Here is a 19,400-nt window from a genome sequence, read left to right as displayed (position 1 = left end):
CAGCTGACAACTCCCTCAGACAGATGCCGTCCATGTCAGAAACCTCCCACAACCTGCAACACTGTCTCACCCAGCTCCCACGCCCTTCTGTTTCCGGGTTAGTTAGACCGGGATAATACCCGAAAGATGCCACCCGATCCTCTCACCTCTTGTCCATGATCACGATTCCGCGGGCTCGGGGCAGACGACGGCGGGACAGTTGCAACCCTGCGACTTGGGAGGGTTGAAGCACTCGTACTTGTTGGTGGCGAGGTTACAGCAGCAGCACTGCTGGGCGACGAGCTGGGGAGCGGCCATGGCGGTGCCGACGAGGGCCAGGAGGAGGTACGAGAAGTGCATGTTTGGTGATTGTGTTTGTTTAGTTGGTGTTGATGGGTGAGGTGAGCAAAGTTAGACTCGCGGGGGACAAGGGCTTATATAGCTTTTTACTTTTAGTTACACGACGACCGCATTTCAATGCACGTAAGATGTTCCTTATTCGACGGGATACGTAAAAGAAAAATGGAATGGATCCTTCAAATATATACAGGCGTGAAATTTCTCCCAAAAAAGCGTTCATGTTGCATCCTCTTCCCCCTGGTCATTAAAAGGATCTAGTTCCCCGTCTCTTTGGCGCCTGGACCCTCGGTCACGGTCGGAGCGTCGGGAGGACAGAGGACCATGGGACACATGCACGATTGGTCCTCTTCCGGCTTGCGGATTGTGCAGACGATGGCTCCCCTGCCTGGGTTGCAGCAGCAGCAGGGCTCCGGCTTTGGTGTCTCTTCTTCGCGCTTCTCGATGACGGTGGCGGTGGGAGCCGGAGAGTCGGGCCACCGGGTCGGGGCGTCTTTGGGGCACATGACGGCAGGGCAGATGCAGTCTTTTGGGGCGCGCTGGGTGCAGACTATGGCTGGCTCGCCGATGTTGCAGCAGCAGCACTCCTTGACGTCGTTGGCGGGGGCTGCGATGGCGACGGCGGCCATGAAGAGGGCGGTGATGGAGTAGAAGCGCATGATGAAGGCTGTGTATTTGTTCTTCTTTCCTTTTCTTGGGAAAGAAGAAGAGAAGAGTAAAAGATGAGGATGTAAGTGTGGGAGAAGAGAGGCTGAGGGTTGTGGGTGAGTATAAGTGTTATTGAACAACAGTGAACAAGACCTAATTCTCTTTCTTGAATCACTTGACAACCTGAGTCTGTGACCAAACCTCGAACAACAGGGGAGAGAGAACATAACAGCCATTTATATATTTGACAAGGACTGAACAAGGCCTTGCATTGCAAGGTCACGTCACTGACAAGGGAAACACGAACCAGACTGTGTTTTGGGTCGATCAATCTACGTCCGACGGTTGCAACTCCACCAAAACGCGAACCCTCGTCCTCAATAAAGTACAATACACAGCCCTTATCCTTTGCGTAATCTTACTTGAAGCAAGCCTCTTTTCTTCTTCTGATCGACGTAAACGCTATTCTTCCCGCGTGGTCCGCTTCATGCAAAAACCCGCGGGTCATAGTTATCCTCCGCACCGGTCGTTTTGTCGATCACTAGGGGGGATCGCTTCATTTCCCTTCTTTTGTTTCAGACTTGTGCCCGATTGGTCCTTGATACGATTTGCCGTCTTTTCCCTTGTCTTGCTCTTCTCTTCTCTGCCATTGTTTGTAGCATTCATTTCCAGTAACTGCCGACATACAACCTTCTCTTCTCATGAGAATGGCTTGCCGACGGCCCGTGTAGGCTAAACGTACATATCCATATCCCCACGTGGGTCGGTTGGTCTGCGATGCAACCTCCATAGAAACAACTTCTCCATCAGAGCATCACAAACGAAACAAACATGACCTCAGTGATACACACACCGACAAGCAAGCCTCCTATTATTGGAAACATTGCCCCATCGTAACACATGTACCCCCTAAACGTGACGTTTTCCAGCAGCTGTCAAAATCTCCAGATCGAGCATCTTTCCCCCATGATCGACATTGCATCCCCATCCCAACTCTCGGCATTGTGGCAGTTCAGATGAACCAGCCTGTGATCTTATCCTCTTGCATGCATGGCTTGCCCGTTGGAATGTTTATTTCCTTCTTGATTCGTCCCCGGCTGGCATCACGGGATCTGACACCTTGTAGACTCGGCGCTGACAAGATCTCTCAGCTCCCTTGGCCAGAATAAGCCTGCATCAGCCATATCTGAATCTACCTATGCAGGCACTTTTGTCCCATGTCTTGCTTCATCCAACAGATTCGGGTCATCCTTTCAACTGATCTACAGATCACTTCGTATCGAGCACCTCGTATTACGCTCAACCATCACGATCCATCAATCATCACCTTCGACCTCAGCCATGCTCAAGACACACAATGCTTGGTATTCTGCCTCAGTGGCAACGAGATTGAAATTCATGTCCCTAGTTTTCCTACTCGCCTATATCCGGCCCGTCTTTTCCAATCAATGTTCATAACCGTCGTAGCCTCCACCACCCACCAAGACAAGACATCCGATACATTCATTGCCGTCCAGAAGCGGCACGGTGGCGGCCGCCGAGAAGAGAAAGAGTATAACCAAATCGAGAATCTGACTGTGTTTTTGCATCTTGGAATCATCATCCATAGCGTAGCCTCTTGCATCCCCAGGTCCCTATACCGAACTCATAACCAACCCGTAAACTAATGTAAAGCCTCCTGGCCAAGCCAGGTTTTCAACCAAGAGTGTTCCAGCACACCGCAACAAATGCTACAAAACCTGACAACAACATCAAGACAGACCACCTATGTAGTCGTGACACGTTGCATTGAAAAAGACCCGTATCAAGCAGTCCCCAAATATCAAGGAAAATAGTACAAATACAGCAAGACCAGCAGCCGCATCAGAGAGCAGACTAGGCACCAGGCATGCGGAGGATGGGGTACAGTGAGGAACCCTCACGAGGAGTACCCAGTTCTCGGATGGGGCCCCTGGGGCTCTTGGGGTCAACATCCATGACATCCGCAATGCTTGGTCGTCGATCATCATCCTCAACATACTCCTTGCGCTCAAGACGTCCTCGGACATACTCGCGCAGGGTCTCAATGACTCGCATGTTCTCGAGCCATCGGTCATACTGCTCCTCACGCTCGCGGGTCGCGTCGCTAACATCAGACTCAGAGGATGGAGAGCCAACCGACAGGGCAGACTCGCTCGCCTTAGGAGTCGAGGCACCGCTGGTATCCTCGTGAGGCAGAGGCAGAGGTCCTCGTGCCCGCTGAAGCATACCACCGGAGTAGCGACGGCGCTCGTTGCTCTCAAAGCTGGGTCCCAGAGTTGTGGTAGCAGAGTGGCCGAAGCCCTGGCTAACTGCGGGAAGGCTTGTAGGCAGAGTGGGATACATGACTGAGGCTGTTGAGCCGTGGCGAGACTGAGGAGACATGCCCGAGGAGGATGGGCTAGGAGAGTGGCCGGAAGTGTAAGACATGGAGCTGGAGGGAGGGGTGACGGCGGGAGTGCCGGTGGAGGAGATGGCTGTCAGGGGAGAAGCCATGGTAGCTGCAGACACGGACTGGTAGGCATCGGCTGTCACGGGAATGCCTCCTGGTGATCGGTGAGATGTAGGAGGCGAAGGAGTGTTGCGGTAACCGTTAAAGCCCTCGCCATGGACATGAACGCCGGCAGTAGCGTGGCTGGCATTCTCGTAGATGGTGTCTTGCATCTGGCCAAGGATGTTGTCGATATGGATGAGATCCTTCTGCGTGCGCGCGTTGGGCATGGGGAGATAGTACTGCTGAGCCAGGGGGTTGCTGGGAGCAGGGCCAGCGTGCACGGCGGACGGAGGAGCTGGCTGGGGCATGTACTGCTCTGTGGCGGCCATGGGGCCATTGGGGATGGACAGGTTTCCGTGAAGAGGCATCAAGGAGCGGCCAATCTGGGCATAAGAGGAGGGGTCAATCTGGCGACGCTTGGCGCTGCCAAAGAAGTCGTCGACCATGTCATAGGCGCGCTTTCGATCATAGCCGCCGGGGGCGGCGCTGTAGCCAAGGTGCTCGGTGCGGGCGTTGTTCAGGGGCGGCTGGTTGAAGTAAAGGCCATAGTTGGTAGAGGGTTGGGGAGCATAGTAGCCGCTAGGATGCCCTGCCTGATGGGTAAAGGCGGCGGCGTTAGTTCGCATCTGGCCATTGTGGTCATAATAGCTAGAGGGGCCTGGAGGCGAATTAGCCTCGAGGTAAGGAAAACGGGATGGCCACGGCCGTGGGGGAGAATCGAGCTGTGACATACCCTTGGGAGGCTGTGGCCTGTAGTTGAGTCCACCTTGAGGATCCTGAGATGGCCGGACAAGGACAGAGTCATCGGCATGAGTCTAGAGTCGTGTAAGTCGAGATGTTGGCACTGGACAGGGGATGATGCTTACCTTGACATGCTTCTTGAGATCCTGGGGTCGCTTGAAAGACTTGCCGCACATGTCACACTTGTGAGGCTTCAGGGGCACATGGACCCGGATGTGCGAAGTGATGTGGTCTCTCTTGACCGTGGTGGTCCTGCAAGAGTTCCACTGACAAGTCAGGTTGAGGTTGTTGGTGCTCTTGCGACCAACGTGACGCTCACAGATGTGCTCCTACGTCAAGTCAGCAATCTGCGCAGGGTCATTGGAATCTCTCAGACTTACATAGAGCGACTCTGGAGTGGTAAACTTTTGGTTACAGGCATTCCACCGGCAGATGAGGTTATCATCAGAGGTTGTCGAGGGCGTAGCACTGCTCTGAGAGGTGTTTGAGGCAGCGCTGGGCGCAGGAGTGGCAGACTTGGAGTCGTTGCTGGCGCTACCAGACGACGACACAGCCGAAGACTGCTGCTGGCCGGGCTGCTGTGGCTGCTGCTCAGGCACCGGAGGAGACATACTGTCTGTGTGTGGTGGTGCTGTGCACGGAGTATTTGTTAAGCCGATGACGCACCGCTCAAGCCAAACGGCGAAAAGCGAGTGAGGCTAAGGTTGTTTTGGGGCTGAGGGGACTCAAGGTTCCCAATGTGCATCAAGACAGGACGAGTATACGCTCAAAAGGATCGCCTTTCAGACGCGACCAAATATGTCTTTGCGGAGGATCGAGGAGAGATTGATAGATGATCAGAAGAGAAGTTGCCTTCATATCGAGTTCCGGGGGGGGATGTGCTCCCTTTACATTTACGCAAAAGTCTGGGCATGAGGGTAAGAGCGAGCGGAAAGTCTTGGCGGTCTTGGCGAGAATTGTCAGGTATCCGAAGGCGGGAGGTACTTGTCTCACAGCAGCATTCTGGTAGAGTTGGAAGTACTGGAACTGTGCGCTACGCCGAGTGCGCAGGTGGAGGGAACGATGCCAAGACCGCCAAGGCTTGGCAGTCTGGGCACTGCCCCTCATCGCGACGCTGCTATTGGTCTCGCTCACCTCGGGGCCTCACACAGGCTGGCCACCACTGCGTCAAGCGTTTTATTCGGTCGCCAACGTCACCTGAGCGATTGGGATTTCCGAGGGGTGTGCGTGTGTGAGTGTGTTTGTGTGTGTGGCAGCATGGAAGGGCGTTCGGGGGATATACCCGACAGGGCCAGAAGAGGAAGAGACTGAGATAGCAGTAGGAGTAGCACAACGACGCGAGGCTTGTCTTGTGCAATACTGGCAATGAATAGAGGGTAATTATGAACCGCCCGGCTAGTGCATGCGTCCGGATCTACCGGGGAACTGGCAAGTCCGGTAGCAGCAGCCCAGTGCTCAACTCAAGGCGAATAGGAGAGATCGTCACCAGTAGCGTGCTCCTGCTTCTGCTCCTGGGCGGCACGTCGCCGCATCCAACCGCCTTCATCTCAGGGAGGACGCGGCCAGAGCCTTGTCAACTCTGATGCGAAAAATGTGTCCCCTTGGGCGGGATTTGCAGCTGTTGGTTCTTGGTGCCCAGCGCCCAGCCAAACCCTTCCACCCCCCCGTCTGCAACGGCTAATGCCTCTCTCTCTCCCCTCCAATCCCCCTCCCTTCTTTAAGTTGTGGCAGATGATGGAAAGCATCAGGTTAACAAAATGTGATTAATCAAGCTTTGCAAAAAAAGACGACATGCTCAAAGAGGAAACAGAAGCCCCCCTCCCCCCAGCCATCAAACTCGCACGGGGACACGGCAATGAGCTCACTCACCCAAAGCAATCACAATATCTGACACACAGATGACTTGACTCTGGGGCCAAGCCCGGGGGGGCGGCCACACGACTCGCAACAGCAGCCAAGCAAGCCAAGGCATGCCTTCTGCTATCTGCAGTCAAGCTTTCCGCCAGACGCCGAGGCCTCCCTCTTTCTCATGCCAGCCCCAAGCGCTTGGCCCCAGCCTGCCAAGAGAGAGCCAAGATGCTTGGCGTCGCCTGGGCCAAGACCTCGTTCTCCTTCGTCGCCAAGCTCACGAGGGGAGTTCCAGGAACGTAGCCGATCGTCGGGGTTCAGCCAAGCGGCCCCAAGCCCACGTTTTTTTCTGTCCCCCCTCTCGATCCTGTTGTCTCCTTGTTTCTTCTCTGGTCTAGGGTCAGCAGGACTTATTTACAAGCCGCAAACAAGAGGCACCTCGAAAAGGCGCAAATAACAATGCAAGCAATCTCACATCTACGCGAAAACTTTCCTGAAAAAATCCTGACATCTTGTTACGTATCGCGACCTGCATCTGACCTGCAGGCCCCCCTCCCCTCATTATCTTCCCCATCCCTCCGCTTTTCACGGACGATGTAAATTGCTCCTACTCCATATTAAACCGCACGCTTTTGCAAGATATTACGGAGTATTCTCCCTGCAACATCCGAGATGCCCCATAAATATGCGGACTTTGTTGTAGTCCAATCTTGGGAAACGCCATGCTCGATAACAGTTTCGGTAAACTCGTGATGCGCAATGCCGTTTTCAAACCGTATTGTGAGCCGACCACCGAGGTTCAAGACGTGATGTATCTCGCAGATATGGAATACTGGTTTATCATCTCTGAACTCATCACACGAGACATCTTTATCCCACGCTCTAATAAGAACCTGCCCGTTGGAGAAATGCCACGTTATTTATCCCTACACACGGCATCCGCTCTCCCCCGGCGCCGAGCAGGGACTCGGTCGGGCGCCCGAGAGTACCGCCGGGGACCCGGGGTGCCGGGGACTGCCACGCGGTCCAAAGAAAACTCAAAGACAACTTCGGTTAAGAATTGATACTGAGTATTCGTTGACATATATGGCACTTTTGTATAAAACTAGAACAAACATTACAATCCTGGAGCCTTCAACAAGCCCTCATTCTTTCATTAAATCCTCTATCATTCAGCCCCTTTCCTCCGAGACACTGTATAACTCCGTAGAATTCTCCCAAGTCTATTAGTGCCTCATCCTTTGTCTTGGCCGCAGCGACTGGGATGTGTCGGGGGGTATTTTGCCACGAGGCTTGACCATGGCTCAGCAAAGAAACAGACTGCCGCCACAGTGCCCTCAACGCCAAGGAGCTTGTAATCTCTTCACTAGACCCTCACGGCCATTGTCAGCACCCAAGACCTTCTCCCATCCATCCATAGGCAACACGGTCCGCAACCAGGATACCGACTTCCCCCCTCGTCCAATGTCCGTCGAGAGCCAAGAAGCTTCCAAGAAAACGCCCAGAACTCCTCTCCGCAAGTCCACCCCTTTCCTTTCTCCCGCCAAGAGTCTTGGGTGCGATGACGACAACGCGGCAGTGCAAGGTAAGAGGGAGGACCATGGGGGCACTTTATCCACCGTACAAACAATAAGCTTGACTGCTCAAGCTTTGTGGCCAAGACCTTGGGCACTCATCGCCCAGCCCTCGGTCAGTTCATGTCTGTCGGCGTGCGGCGGAGGCGGATGCCCTTCCCTGGTTTCCCCCCTCCGGTGACCTTACAGTACCTTCCTTTCTCCTTCTTGGCCGATATCTGCCGTCCCATCGGGAGACGGCCGAGTCGTAATGATTTCAGCCCAGGTCTGGGCATCCTCTTGGGGCCAAGCAGAAGACTCTGCCCGGCACTGAGATCATGTCATCTCGCATGCCCAGTCTCTTGGACGATTGCCCTCCCAAGGCAGAAGCACCGATATTCCCCATCGAAGCATCGCCGACGGCCATGGCGCCCCGCGGGTCAGGCAATCTGCGGGGGTTTAGCGAGACTTGCTTATCATCCTGTTCTCGGGTGATGTTGTGTGTATCCATGAACAGATATCCCCCATACCTCACCTGTCAGACCAAAGAAAGGGGGATCCATGTTGTTTTCTTCTTCTTTTTACTCTCATAGGCATCATCTCACTCCTTGCGTCGTTGCCCAATCGAGCAGGGTGCACTCGCACGAGGATCGGGTTCCAAATCCTCATATGATCTAGCGCTATCATGGAGAGATGATGGAAGGTTGGTGGGACCAGGAGTAGCAAACAAAATCTTCTCTTAATACGAGATGCCGATGCTTGTTGGATGAATGTCGTCAAGTGCCGGTGCGAGATCTGAAGTCATGGTTCCATCCATCACGTGATGGCCGATCGGCACTACACATCGACTGACTTCCACCGCATCACCACTCGTTCTCCATCTCTCAACATCTTCAATTCTTTTATCCTTGTTCGTTCATCTACTTTATGTTAATGAAGCTAATCAACAAAGTTCTAGCATGTGATCCCTTCAAGACCACCAGTTCACGGTCTAGTCATGCAATCGCCACAACAACCTTCGTCCCCCAACATGATATCCCCAACCTGAGGTGACGTCGCAACGTCCTTCGGCTGCCCCGACTAGCTTGCTTGCTTCAACATCTATCCAAGGTCAGATCACGCAATCGCTATTACAGTTCATCATCATCGACTCTGGTTTGCGGGAAAGAAAGATCAAGACTTCCATTTGCAAAGCTGGCGGGGCTTCGAATGCTAACGACCAGGAAGCTACCTAATCCATCCTTCACCAATTTGCTGCTTTTACTCCTTTTTGTCTGTCTCTGCATGTGCTCTTGGCACTCGAGACTTGAGGGGCACGCTCATGATGGCGTCCAGCTCCTTTTGATTCCAGCCATGATATCATATCCATGTCTTGTACCAAGTTCATCCAATGTGTTCCCCTTTCCACCTTCTTCCTCCTCTATCTAATGATGCTGGCTCGCCCGCCCCAAATCCCCTTCAAAGGTAATTAAACAAATAGTCGAGAAGGTTGCAAAAACTGGCTGCAACTGCCCACCAAGGCATGAAAATATCTGTCGTCATAGTCCTCCACAATGCCATGTTGAAGTGGTAGGATCTGCTTGTGGATGCTCAAAGCCAGGCTCGGGTAACAGGGTATGTGTAAAAAAGAATGCCCCAAGGAGACGACGCAACCTCAGAGACCAGCCCTTCCCATCGAGGGAGTTGTCGTGTCGCTCAGGAGTCCAACTCCTAGCATTAGTAGTCCCTTGGGACCACCAAGAATCGAACTGCTCCCTTGGAGCGACAGGAAGAACAAGCGAGCCAAGACATATCTGTCTTGGATCACTTGTATCCCCTCAATAAAAAATAATAAGACCCGCGTTCAAGGTTTGTGCCTGGGGCTAACCCAAGCGTTGAAACCTTGAATGACCCATGCCGTTTGCTGACTTTTTCCCCAAAGCCGACGAAAAATCATCCGCCTCCCATAGGACAGGATGCCGCCGAGTACCAAGACGCCGAGAATCGAAACCGATGAGAAAATAAAAGCCCATAACCCAGAAATCTGTTCGAAGAACCGTGTCATCGTGATAGTGAGCTGTGATCCAGAGGTCGCCGCCTCGATCATGTTGGGCCGACACGGCCTTCCCTTTTGGGCCCAGCCAACCCAAACCGAATGAATGCCCTCAGCCAAATTCCGGAAGCCCCCAAACGCCACGCATGCAGAGAGGTATTATACAGAACCGAGTCGCAGAAGGGCCTCGACGGCCTCCCGCTCCTGTGCGTCAGAGGTACCCGCCAACGCCGAAAAGTCGATATGTGCTGGTTGAGGTGGGCGCGCCATGCCGGAGCTGGCGGAGAAGGAGCGAAGTCCACCTGGTGTATATACAGAAGAAGAAACGAAGCCGCGGTCCGTCTGGGCCGCAGCCTGGTTGGGGTAGGACTCGGCTCGGAGAGCAGCGGCCCCCACCGCTGCCCAGTCCTCGTCGTCGGTCGCATCCTCAGGGTCGTCGTTCATGACGACGTCGTCCTCCGGAGCCTCAGAGCACGAAGCTGACGCGTATCCGTCCATGGACATCTTGTCCGCTTCATGCTCCATCATGGAGATGTCGTGGTCATCATCGTGGGAGAAGTTGACCGAATCTCCGTTGCTCGAAGACGCCATAAGTCGGGCCCGATCCTGTCCTCTACCGCCGTTCTTGGAGATGGGGATGCCTGCTCCGTAGGACGAAGGGGGCGTTCCCTGTCGGTGTCGCGCCGGCTGTCCTCGCTGGCGGGCATCCCATCGTCCCCATCCCACCTTTTCAAATTCCACCTCTCCAGCCAGTCCACCTCCTTCGCCTCCCCGACCTTCCAACGCTCCCACGACCAGTCGCCTCGCCTTTGTTGGGGGGATCCCCGAGAACCCGGGGACCGAGGTGGTCAGGTATCCCATAATGTGTCGGATCGCCAAGGGACCGTGGTTGAGCAGGATCTCTGGCAGGTGATATCGGGCAAGGAGGGAGCTGGTGATGGCACCTGACGCCTCGAGGGCAGGCGATACAGACCGGCCGTGGTCCGAGGACTCGTGAAGGTCCAGGTCCGAGTCGATAGGGTCAAGCTTGGCCTTCTGGAGTTGCGCCTTGAGCCCGTGAGGCGGGAGGGAGGGAGAGATGGAGTTGGGGGAGTAGGGAGGGGTTGAGATCGTGTCACAGTCGCAGGGACACTCCGAGCCGCTACAGCAGTTAAGTTGTCTCGGCTCGAGGAGGCCTGGGGGATATCGCGAGAAGCCGCTGCCATGGTAGCCATGATTACCGGATTTCGGTCTTGTGTGTATGCGCTTCCGAACGAGAGAGTCTGAGGGAGGGAGTCGACGGTCAGCGCATGAGATCTCGGGCAACAAGACAGAAATGCGATGCGATCCTTGCGACGCACGAGTCGGCGGGAGCGAGGAAGAGTCGTGGGCATGATGGGCGACGCGGTGGTGGTTTGAGTCACCGAGGACGGGCTGATATGTACGTACCTAGTTCAGAAGCCGGATAGACGGAGAGCGCTGGCAAGACAATGTTGCGAACGACGAGGCGATAGTATGGCAGGCGTGGCAGAGCTGACGCGATGATCTGGACTGTGACAGGTGACTCTAATACGAATCGTGATGTTCCTTAGTTGGTGTTGTTGTTGTTTGAAGAGAAGGAAAAGGGAGGGTGCCTGGGAGCTGCGAAGGTCGGATACAAGTACATGGCCGGCCAAGGGCAGGTGAACCCGTGTGAGTCGTCGGGTACGTACTTGCAGCATCACGAAATGGAACTGCCAGTGCCCTGGAAGTACCTGCTCTCACTCATTCCCACTTGCTGTAGAGCGCTGCCAGGTGTGCACGGCGGTGCGTGTGCTGGGTGCAGGTAGCGATAGGCGCAGTCCCGGGGCACGGGGGGGCGAATCTGTTGGAGGAGGTAGGTGTGGATTTGCGATTGGGGTGCCTACTTCGTCACTATGGGCACGCCACCATGCGCCAGCGAATCACATGCGTTCTCCCAGCGAGAGCCACAGCTGCGCCGCGGCCCAAAGAGGTCAAGCGGCCTCATCCTCCCCCGTGTTTTGGAGATGCTAAAGGGGCGTTGTCCTAGCAAGAGGCATGCTCGCTGATAAGGTTGAAGGGGGGAATGCGACACGCACCGGGTTCCTGATGCTATGCTTGGGTGTGCTCTAATCCGAAATCAGGTCCCAGGATCAAAGGAAGCCTTGGACTGAATGACTGGAACCCAACCAAGCCGAGCAAGAGTCATCAGCCAGGTCAGGCATTTCTTTGGTCTTGTTCGAGATGATTCTCTCGCCTGCATTTCCCGTTCCGAAGAGGGGTTCTCCCCTTTGTTTTGTGATGCCCATGTAAAATTTGTTTTCATTGTCTCTGATCCATCGCATCGTGGGTTCCAATTCCCAAGGAGCCGGTAGTCCAGGGAGACGAGCCAAAGCGCAACGGGGAAGCCAGCCGGGCCAGCCAAACGAAATAAAACTGCCGTTTCACGCCCCAGTGAGCTCCAGTGTAGTCCAGCGTAGCACAGCGCAGCGTCCACTGTGAGGCTCGCGCTCTTTACTACGGCTCCCTTTCTCCAGTCCCGCGGTTCTCTCTCATTAACGGCGAGGGCATCAAATGTCGGCACGACTTCCGGACAGAGTAAACCGTCGTCCAAGAAAAGCAAGCAGGCAGACGCAGGCAGGGTCCGGGTCCGGCCCTGGATCTACTGGTCCTGCTTAGTATCGGGCATCGGGGGTTTTCGGCCCACGGAGGGGAGGGGAGAGCTGGAATTTCACCACCGTGATATGTGCCATGATGTGCGCAATGGTGCTCCATCCAACTGCTTCGCTGGCCGCAGGTGCTCTCTGCCTTGGACAAAGAGCCCGAGACTGGAGACGGGGGCCTCAAGTGCCCGTGTCCGGCGCTTCTGCGATGCGGCACCGGCATCGTCATTGTGCTTCTCAAGCTCCTTCAGGGGCCCGGAGGCGGACCCCGTGTCGACGACGGCTGGCCCTGATCTCTCGGTGAGATGGGGCGCGCTCTTTCGTTCCAAGTCTTTCAGCCTTCAATCCATAACAAAGTCTGGGGATCACTGGGCTAGTCCTAGCCGTGACTCTGCTACCGGTGTCACACTTAGCGTGTAAGAGGTACATTGGCAATGTTCTTTTTCAGACCAACGCCTCTCACCCCCGAGACCACGGGGCCCGGGAGATTGGGGAAAGATTGTTGGACTCTAGCCGGTGTTAGTGCTTCAACAGCGGCTGGAAGCGATTCGACATTCGTCCACCTGATGACGGTGGCCAGCATTCCTGCCCTCCATCGCCGCCAGGGTCTGGGCTTGGATTCTGATGGGGAGGATTAATTTGACTGATTCATCAAGTGGTGGCACCAATTCTCAAGATGCCTTGCCAGAGACAATCCAACGAAAAGTCATGGGCGTCATGGGATCTTGATGGAGAAAACTCACACCCATCATGCTCGCGAAAACGTGGTCGTCGTCATGACATGCAGAGCGGCAGCGGCGAAGCGGGTCACAAAAATACTGCATTCGACTGATCAAGGGGGAAAATAAAGGAGACACAATATGAGAGGTGCAAAGCCCCTGACGCACATACCTTTCTGTCACCTCTCTTCTGTGCGTTGTGATTTTTGATACCCACAAGGGCCCGTAACCCAGCAGCACTTATTCGCAAGGATAAGGCTCCAGGGGGGGTCCTCTCCTTGGGGATATCAAAAGAAGTGACGGTTCTGGCGTGCTAAAAACCGGGCCAATTTCCAAGGCCATGCCCTAGCCCGGCTTCTTGTTAGTCGGCCCTTGGGTCTGGAAAAGGAGTTGCGAGACATGGCAATAAGCTCGCAAAGCCTGAAATTCTGGAAATTCTTGTGTGTGTCATTTTTGCACGTACCTGCGTACTGGTAGAAACCTTTTTCACACAAGTGTAGGGCTAGAAGCCTGCGGAGAGGGCAAGATGCCGGCGAACCCCAAGCCTCCCGTGTTCCAGCAGCGCATCCCGTGTCCATCGTGATGGGGGTGTGCTGTTATCATGCGCCATCTGTGTTCCCGTGGCACCGTGTTATGGATAGTAATTCGTACGGTTCCTCTCTGACATGGTCATTTGTGTATCCGTTTCTTGTCCAGATTCGCCCCCCTTTGTGCACGAGCCGATGTTGGTGTAAACGTTGGCTTGGTCAACGAGTAGCCCTAATCAGTTTCCAAAGATAGGACGCCCTCATCATTCTCACCACATCTTGACCCCAAGTACCTAGGTATCCGCGCAAGCTGACTCTTGATTATGATGTATCTCGCTCCGGCTTCGCGCTCGATACCAGGCCATGACTGACAAATCCCATCCGTAATAGTGTTCCCACCGCTCAGACGTGTCAGCTCAGGCCTTGTCCCTAACCTCTCTGGCCTCCGGTGCCCAGGCGCCTTGTTCGTATCGTGATGGATGGCTGAGCTCAGGTCTGAATGGCCATGCCATCATGGGCCTGCTGGCACATCGCACGGGTCAAATATCGCGCACTTCCACCGTTCGCATGCCACTCTTCCCAGCCGCGAAGGGCAATCCGTCATACCAGACGCGCCAGATTCCAGTCTCGATCACCTCAGCAAGAGTCGTCGCCAGTGTACGACCCGTCACGTTCCCAGTGTGCATCCCTTTGATTGGGTTCGCGATGCCGTAACTATTAGTGACCGTAACCGTTTTCTGATGCCGGCATCGTCACCCAACAGCTCCTGCTCCTCAGAGGTGGAGGCATCCGGCCTTGCTCCGGCTGCGAAACCTCCCCTCTTTGACGCTCTGTCGAATCAAGGAATTCATCCTTGAGCGCCTGCGTGGCCCATCATCCATTGACACGACCCCACGTTGGACGACGCTGCGCCGTGGGCCTCTCTTGGGCGATAGACTTCCCCATGGCCAGTCATCCCCAGCCACACGAGGTGCCATGGGGGCCACGCGCATCCGACAGACGAGAGCCACGGGTTCGCTCAATAGTCCCGTTGCCCCGCGCACTTGAAGCCCGAGGCTACAATCATTGTGTGGGGGATTGCGAAACTCCGTGGCTCCGCCGTGCCGTGGGCGATCCCGGTCTATCCCGCTCCGGGTCCTCCGCACCAAGAGACCTCGTCCATTCGTCCCAACCAGATGGTAGACGCACAACCGTAGCCTGCCTATTGCCGAGTTTAGTCAACTGATGATTGCCGTGCTTACACCAGCACGACGCTTTCGGACATGCCTGCGGTTACCATCCCCCACTGCCAAGTTCCATCCCAACTGAGGGGGTGTAGAATATATGCCGCCGCCATGTTTCGACATTGTCACGATGCTCAAATCACATCATCGGGATCGTGCGTGTGCATTAGCCTACTGGTTGATAGGCTTGATCTCGGGGTTGAGTCTCAGAAAGTCTCTCGGTCCACAATGAGAATGAGACAATGGGGCGTGCAGGTACGCTGTCGAAATATCGTCTGCTACCCAAGTCGGCAGTTTGTTCCCCGCCGATATCATCAAGTATTCACGACGTTCCGAGTTGTGATTGTGGCCTTGACCAAGGGTCCACGAGCCCTGAAGAGCCGAGGGCCCGAGTCTTCATGTAGCAAAGACGAATTCGCGGCACGCCTAGTTGATAACGTCAGTGATACCATCCGAATTTGTGTGTCGTTGATGGAGACATACCGTTCGCAGAACCCCTAGCTTCTCCTGCGACTGCATAAACACATGGCGGTACTGAGCAATGCTCTCCCGCAGCACTACTTCCCTGCTCGTACGACCTTCGCAGATAGCTTTCATCTTGAGTTCCATTTCTTTGCGGAGAAATGGCTTGCCGAGACTCGTCTCGAAGTTCATTCGATCAAACCCCAGAATCAATGCCACACCGAGCTGGGTGGGAACGAACACCTTGATACCTCTTCGCCCACCAGAAGAGGCTGCCCCGCCGCGTCCCCCGCGTCCTCGACCACCTCGGCCACGTCCACGTCCTCCTCTTGCAGCCGGAGCTGCGTCCGGCTCCTCGTCATCTGCCGGTGCCTGGCCTGATCGCTCAATCGTAACAACATATTCCCTGTCTTGGATCTTCTGGATGTGCTCTGCCATGGTTGCATCTGTGCCGATCCCATTGGCATCCATAAGAGCGATTAAATCGGCTTCGGTAAGATAGTTGGGTGCCGTCGTTTTTCCTTCTGTGACCATGGCCTCGGTTGGCTGGAAGCGCTCCCCTTCAGTGAACTTGGGGAGCTCCGCTGAGTTATTCCACTTCTCGTAAATGAAGACCTCGAGATAGTTCCTCTCTAGAACGATGACTCCGTGGGCATTGAAACGCTCCTCTCCATATTCAAGCTCAACATCGGTTGCCATACCTTTGGCATCATCTGAGCAACAGGCAAGGAACCGACGAACAACATACTCGTATAACCGGCCCTCGTCGAAACTCAAGACGGACGGCGCCGCGTATGTAATAGGGTGAATAGGAGGATGGGCTTTGTCATCGTGTCTTCCTTCTCTCGGTTGTTGAAATGCGCCATTCGCGAGACCCTGGGCAAAAGTACCCCATCTCTCATCAGGGGTTTGTTTCTGAACAAGAGCTCGGAGGTTCATTCCTCTATCAAAACGGTCAGTTTCGGTTCGAGGGTAGCTGATGAAACCCTTGTTGTAGAGTCCTTCGGCGATAGTCATGGCTTGTTGTCCACTCATACGGAGGAGTCTTGTTGCAGCCTTTTGTAGTTCAACTGTGGTGAGAGGAAGAGGCTTGAACTTGCGCGTTGGCTTTTCCTGAACTTTGGTGACAGTCGCCGTTTTGGCGGCAAGGCAGCGTTCATAAAGGATCACTGTTGACATTCGATCAAAAAGTCGGTTGCGCAGCCAAGAGAACTCAACCTTCTTCCCCTCCCTGTTATGCACGACTTTGATGCTCCAGAAGGGCTCCGGGACAAAGTTCTTGACTCGAAAGTAACGGTCCACGACGAAGCCAAGGGTTGGGAACTGGCACGATCCTGAGCAGTTAGCAACAGGTTCAGCATGTTGATGGTAGGCCGCATACCGTAACTAAGAGTCAACTTTTCCATAGGCCCGCCTAGGGGTCTGAGATTGTTCGTGATGAATCGCGTAAACGCATATCCAATGCGAAGATCGAGCTCGATTCTTGTAGCAACGGCATTGACTTGTTTCTCATCCAATTCTGCCAGGCTCCTGGCAGCCGAGAGAACATGGCTGTCGATGTCAGTTTCGGTCCAGGCAGAGAGGGGTTAGGGGAGCCTACGCTCGTTCAACATTGCTGAATCTCGCACGTTTGACCTCAATGTCTGGCTTGCCCTTTCGCGCGGCTTCGACAATCTCGTGGCCGATATGTTCTCCTTCACGATCACAATCGGTCCAGATGACGAGCAGTCTGGCAAATTTTGCCTGGGACTCTATGTTCTGGGCAATCGATTTCTTGTCCTGGAGCCAGTCAGTGCCAAATCACACCGGTGAGAATATGGGGATTCACATCGTAAACACTAGTGACGATGGGCGCATTGAAGAGTGCCTCTGGCGGAGGATGGCTCCAATTCTTGTACTCTGGAGAAAAGTCGACGTTGGTCAAGTGGCCGGTGACACATGTCATGGTGACGGAGCATTTTCCCCATCGCTGGCCAAAGTCAAAATCGAAGGAGTAGTTTTTGATGAATTTGTTTCGAGTATTGTGCTATTGCATTCTTGATCAGCATTGATTTTCTCGGGGACAAGGAGATGGACGTACTGTGTTGTGAGAACCGCCAGAAAGAATCCCAGCAACGGCCTTGGAGATGGATGGCTTCTCAGCCACACAAAGCACCCTCATTGCGACGGTTTCTTGGTGTTTGAAGGAGTAGGGATTCTTGGCTGAGGCTGGTTTAGTCGCTGATCACGAGAAGAGAGGCTGCCTCAGGCGTCGAGCAGTCATGAAGCTGCCGCGGTGGGAAGGCACGGCACGCAGAAGGAGCACGGTCAACGACGAGACGCGTCGCAGTGATAATGATTCGCTGCCATATTCCTCCAGAAAAGCCGCCCTGATAAGATGATCCGCCCTATTTGTACGGCTTCAAGGTCTTCTTCACATCAGCCGACGTCCAACAATTCGCGTTTCAGAGCTCGCGCTTTCACGATGGACAAAGGAAAGGCGGTGCGTGCCGAGAGTTGAAGTTGAATTTTAACTCCCCTGCTCGCCTCCAGTGGCTTTACAGGCGGGTCCTGGGCCTCAAGCCACTAGCCACAGCGGCTCCATCCGCTGCGTAGGCGATCTTTAGGGAGCCGGGGCAACAAGGCACAGGGCCAAGCCGAGAGTGGCGTGTGTCACTTGAGGTCCCTAGCCCCAATCGATCATCTATGACGCTGCCAATTCCGGGCTTCTTTAAAACATCAGTGGGAGAACGACAGAGCCTGGACAAGCATACACGATCTTGTCTCTCATTTCTTGGGTAACATAATGGCTTTTCCTTTTCTCAAGTCCATCGAGGACTGCGGCGACTATGCAAAGACTGTCGAGCCCTTCATACCCCAGCTCTACACCCTGCCGGGACAGATCGTCGACAACATTGCCGACCCCTCCGGGTTGAGGCAGCTGTATATCGACACGAACCCTCTCATCTCGGCCTTTGCAGCTTCGGTTGCTCTTAGCTTTGTCTTCCTCGTCGTGTCTGAGATCAACCGAAACTACTCCCAGGTCGATCGCATGTGGAGTCTGCTTCCCAATCTCTACATTGTTCATCTGGCGGTCTGGGCTCGTCTTGCTGGTGTACCATCTTCGAGAATTGACCTTGTGGCGGCTGCTACAACTGTTTGGAGCGTAAGTTTGAGCAGATCTCATGCAAAGGGGTATTCTCTAACGGCTATATCTGCAGTGCCGTTTAACATATAATTACTGGCGTAAAGGCGGTTACAGCGTTGGATCTGAGGATTACCGATGGTATGTATACTTCCAAAGGTGGCCGTCCACTCAACTTACACGCTGCAGGGCGATCCTACAGAAATACGTTCCCAAGTTTATCTTCTTCATCTTCAACGTTACATTCATATCGTTCATTCAAAGCGTTCTTCTCTTTGCTTTCTCTTGCGTTCCCGCATACGCCATTTTGCTCTCCACAAAGTTTGAGCCTGATATCACAACTGCCGATGTCGCCTACTTTGTCGTGGAGATTGCTCTTGTTTTCAGCGAGTGGGTGAGCGACGGCCAGCAATGGGGTAAGTGTTGTTGTCACAGTCTATAAAGCTCGTTCTAACGTTATTAGATTACCACCAGGCCAAGCACCAGTACCAAAAGGATGCCAAGGTGCCCAGGAACTACAACTATACCCAGGTTCAGCTTGATCGGGGCTTCAACACCTCGGGACTTTGGGCTTACAGCAGACACCCCAACTTTGCCGCTGAGCAGCTGGTCTGGTTTGTGCTGTACCAGTGGAGCTGCTTTGCCACCAACAACCTATACAGCTATACCTTTGCTGGCTCTGGAGCTCTTATTCTTCTATTCCAGGGATCGACGTGGCTTACTGAGCGTATCACTGCCGGCAAGTACTACGAGTATTCCCAGTACCAGAAGCATGTTGGCATGTTCATGCCCACCTCGCTCCGACCATACAAGACGCCTGTTCAGCAGCCCAAGGTCATCCGAACTAGCGAGGTCGCAAAGCGGATGGAGAACAAGAAGCAAAAGTAAGGGCAATGCCTTTCTACACGGGTTCAATTGTTTTATCGTATCCCACATCCGAGGATACATCAAGGCAGCCTGACAAGCGAAACACATTTATCAACGAACGAGGAGCAAGGATACGGAGGTTTGGGGCGCACTGTTGGGAAAATAG

General features: G+C 54.2%; 6 protein-coding genes across 6 annotated transcripts; 1 reads left to right on the top strand and 5 right to left on the bottom strand.

Annotated features, from left to right (window-relative positions):
* Window positions 1–35: 35 nt before the first annotated feature.
* On the bottom strand, window positions 36–339 carry MRS44_003331 (uncharacterized protein; the record flags this gene model as incomplete). Its single annotated transcript, XM_046283885.2, has 2 exons — window positions 36–87; window positions 164–339. 2 exons carry the CDS (start codon window positions 337–339, stop codon window positions 36–38), a joined length of 228 nt encoding a protein of 75 aa, XP_046137445.1.
* A 254-nt stretch (window positions 340–593) lies between these two features.
* On the bottom strand, window positions 594–995 carry MRS44_003330 (uncharacterized protein; the record flags this gene model as incomplete). The annotated part of the gene is made up of 1 exon (XM_046283884.2): window positions 594–995. The coding sequence occupies one exon, from the start codon at window positions 993–995 to the stop codon at window positions 594–596; it is 402 nt and encodes a 133-aa protein (XP_046137444.2).
* Window positions 996–2,859: 1,864 nt separating this feature from the next.
* On the bottom strand, window positions 2,860–5,344 carry MRS44_003329 (uncharacterized protein; the record flags this gene model as incomplete). Its single annotated transcript, XM_065623176.1, has 5 exons — window positions 2,860–4,311; window positions 4,363–4,566; window positions 4,618–4,853; window positions 4,904–4,952; window positions 5,135–5,344. 5 exons carry the CDS (start codon window positions 5,342–5,344, stop codon window positions 2,860–2,862), a joined length of 2,151 nt encoding a protein of 716 aa, XP_065479248.1.
* Window positions 5,345–9,829: 4,485 nt separating this feature from the next.
* MRS44_003328 (uncharacterized protein) lies at window positions 9,830–11,043 on the bottom strand (the record flags this gene model as incomplete). The annotated part of the gene is made up of 2 exons (XM_065623175.1): window positions 9,830–10,915; window positions 11,011–11,043. The coding sequence occupies 2 exons, from the start codon at window positions 11,041–11,043 to the stop codon at window positions 9,830–9,832; spliced, it is 1,119 nt and encodes a 372-aa protein (XP_065479247.1).
* Window positions 11,044–15,177: 4,134 nt separating this feature from the next.
* Window positions 15,178–17,404, bottom strand: MRS44_003327 (uncharacterized protein; the record flags this gene model as incomplete). Its single annotated transcript, XM_046268420.2, has 6 exons — window positions 15,178–15,207; window positions 15,265–16,577; window positions 16,625–16,794; window positions 16,844–17,022; window positions 17,072–17,269; window positions 17,324–17,404. The coding sequence occupies 6 exons, from the start codon at window positions 17,402–17,404 to the stop codon at window positions 15,178–15,180; spliced, it is 1,971 nt and encodes a 656-aa protein (XP_046137441.2).
* Window positions 17,405–18,028: 624 nt separating this feature from the next.
* On the top strand, window positions 18,029–19,255 carry MRS44_003326 (uncharacterized protein; the record flags this gene model as incomplete). The annotated part of the gene is made up of 4 exons (XM_046268418.2): window positions 18,029–18,388; window positions 18,444–18,508; window positions 18,557–18,783; window positions 18,831–19,255. 4 exons carry the CDS (start codon window positions 18,029–18,031, stop codon window positions 19,253–19,255), a joined length of 1,077 nt encoding a protein of 358 aa, XP_046137440.2.
* Window positions 19,256–19,400: the final 145 nt, after the last annotated feature.

Source organism: Fusarium solani, assembly GCF_023522795.1.
Source record: "Fusarium solani strain SB1 chromosome Unknown bctg00000001, whole genome shotgun sequence".
Taxonomy (NCBI): domain Eukaryota; kingdom Fungi; phylum Ascomycota; class Sordariomycetes; order Hypocreales; family Nectriaceae; genus Fusarium; species Fusarium solani.
The sequence above is the reverse complement of the archived record's forward strand: the minus strand, read 5'-3'. Positions and strand labels throughout refer to the sequence as shown.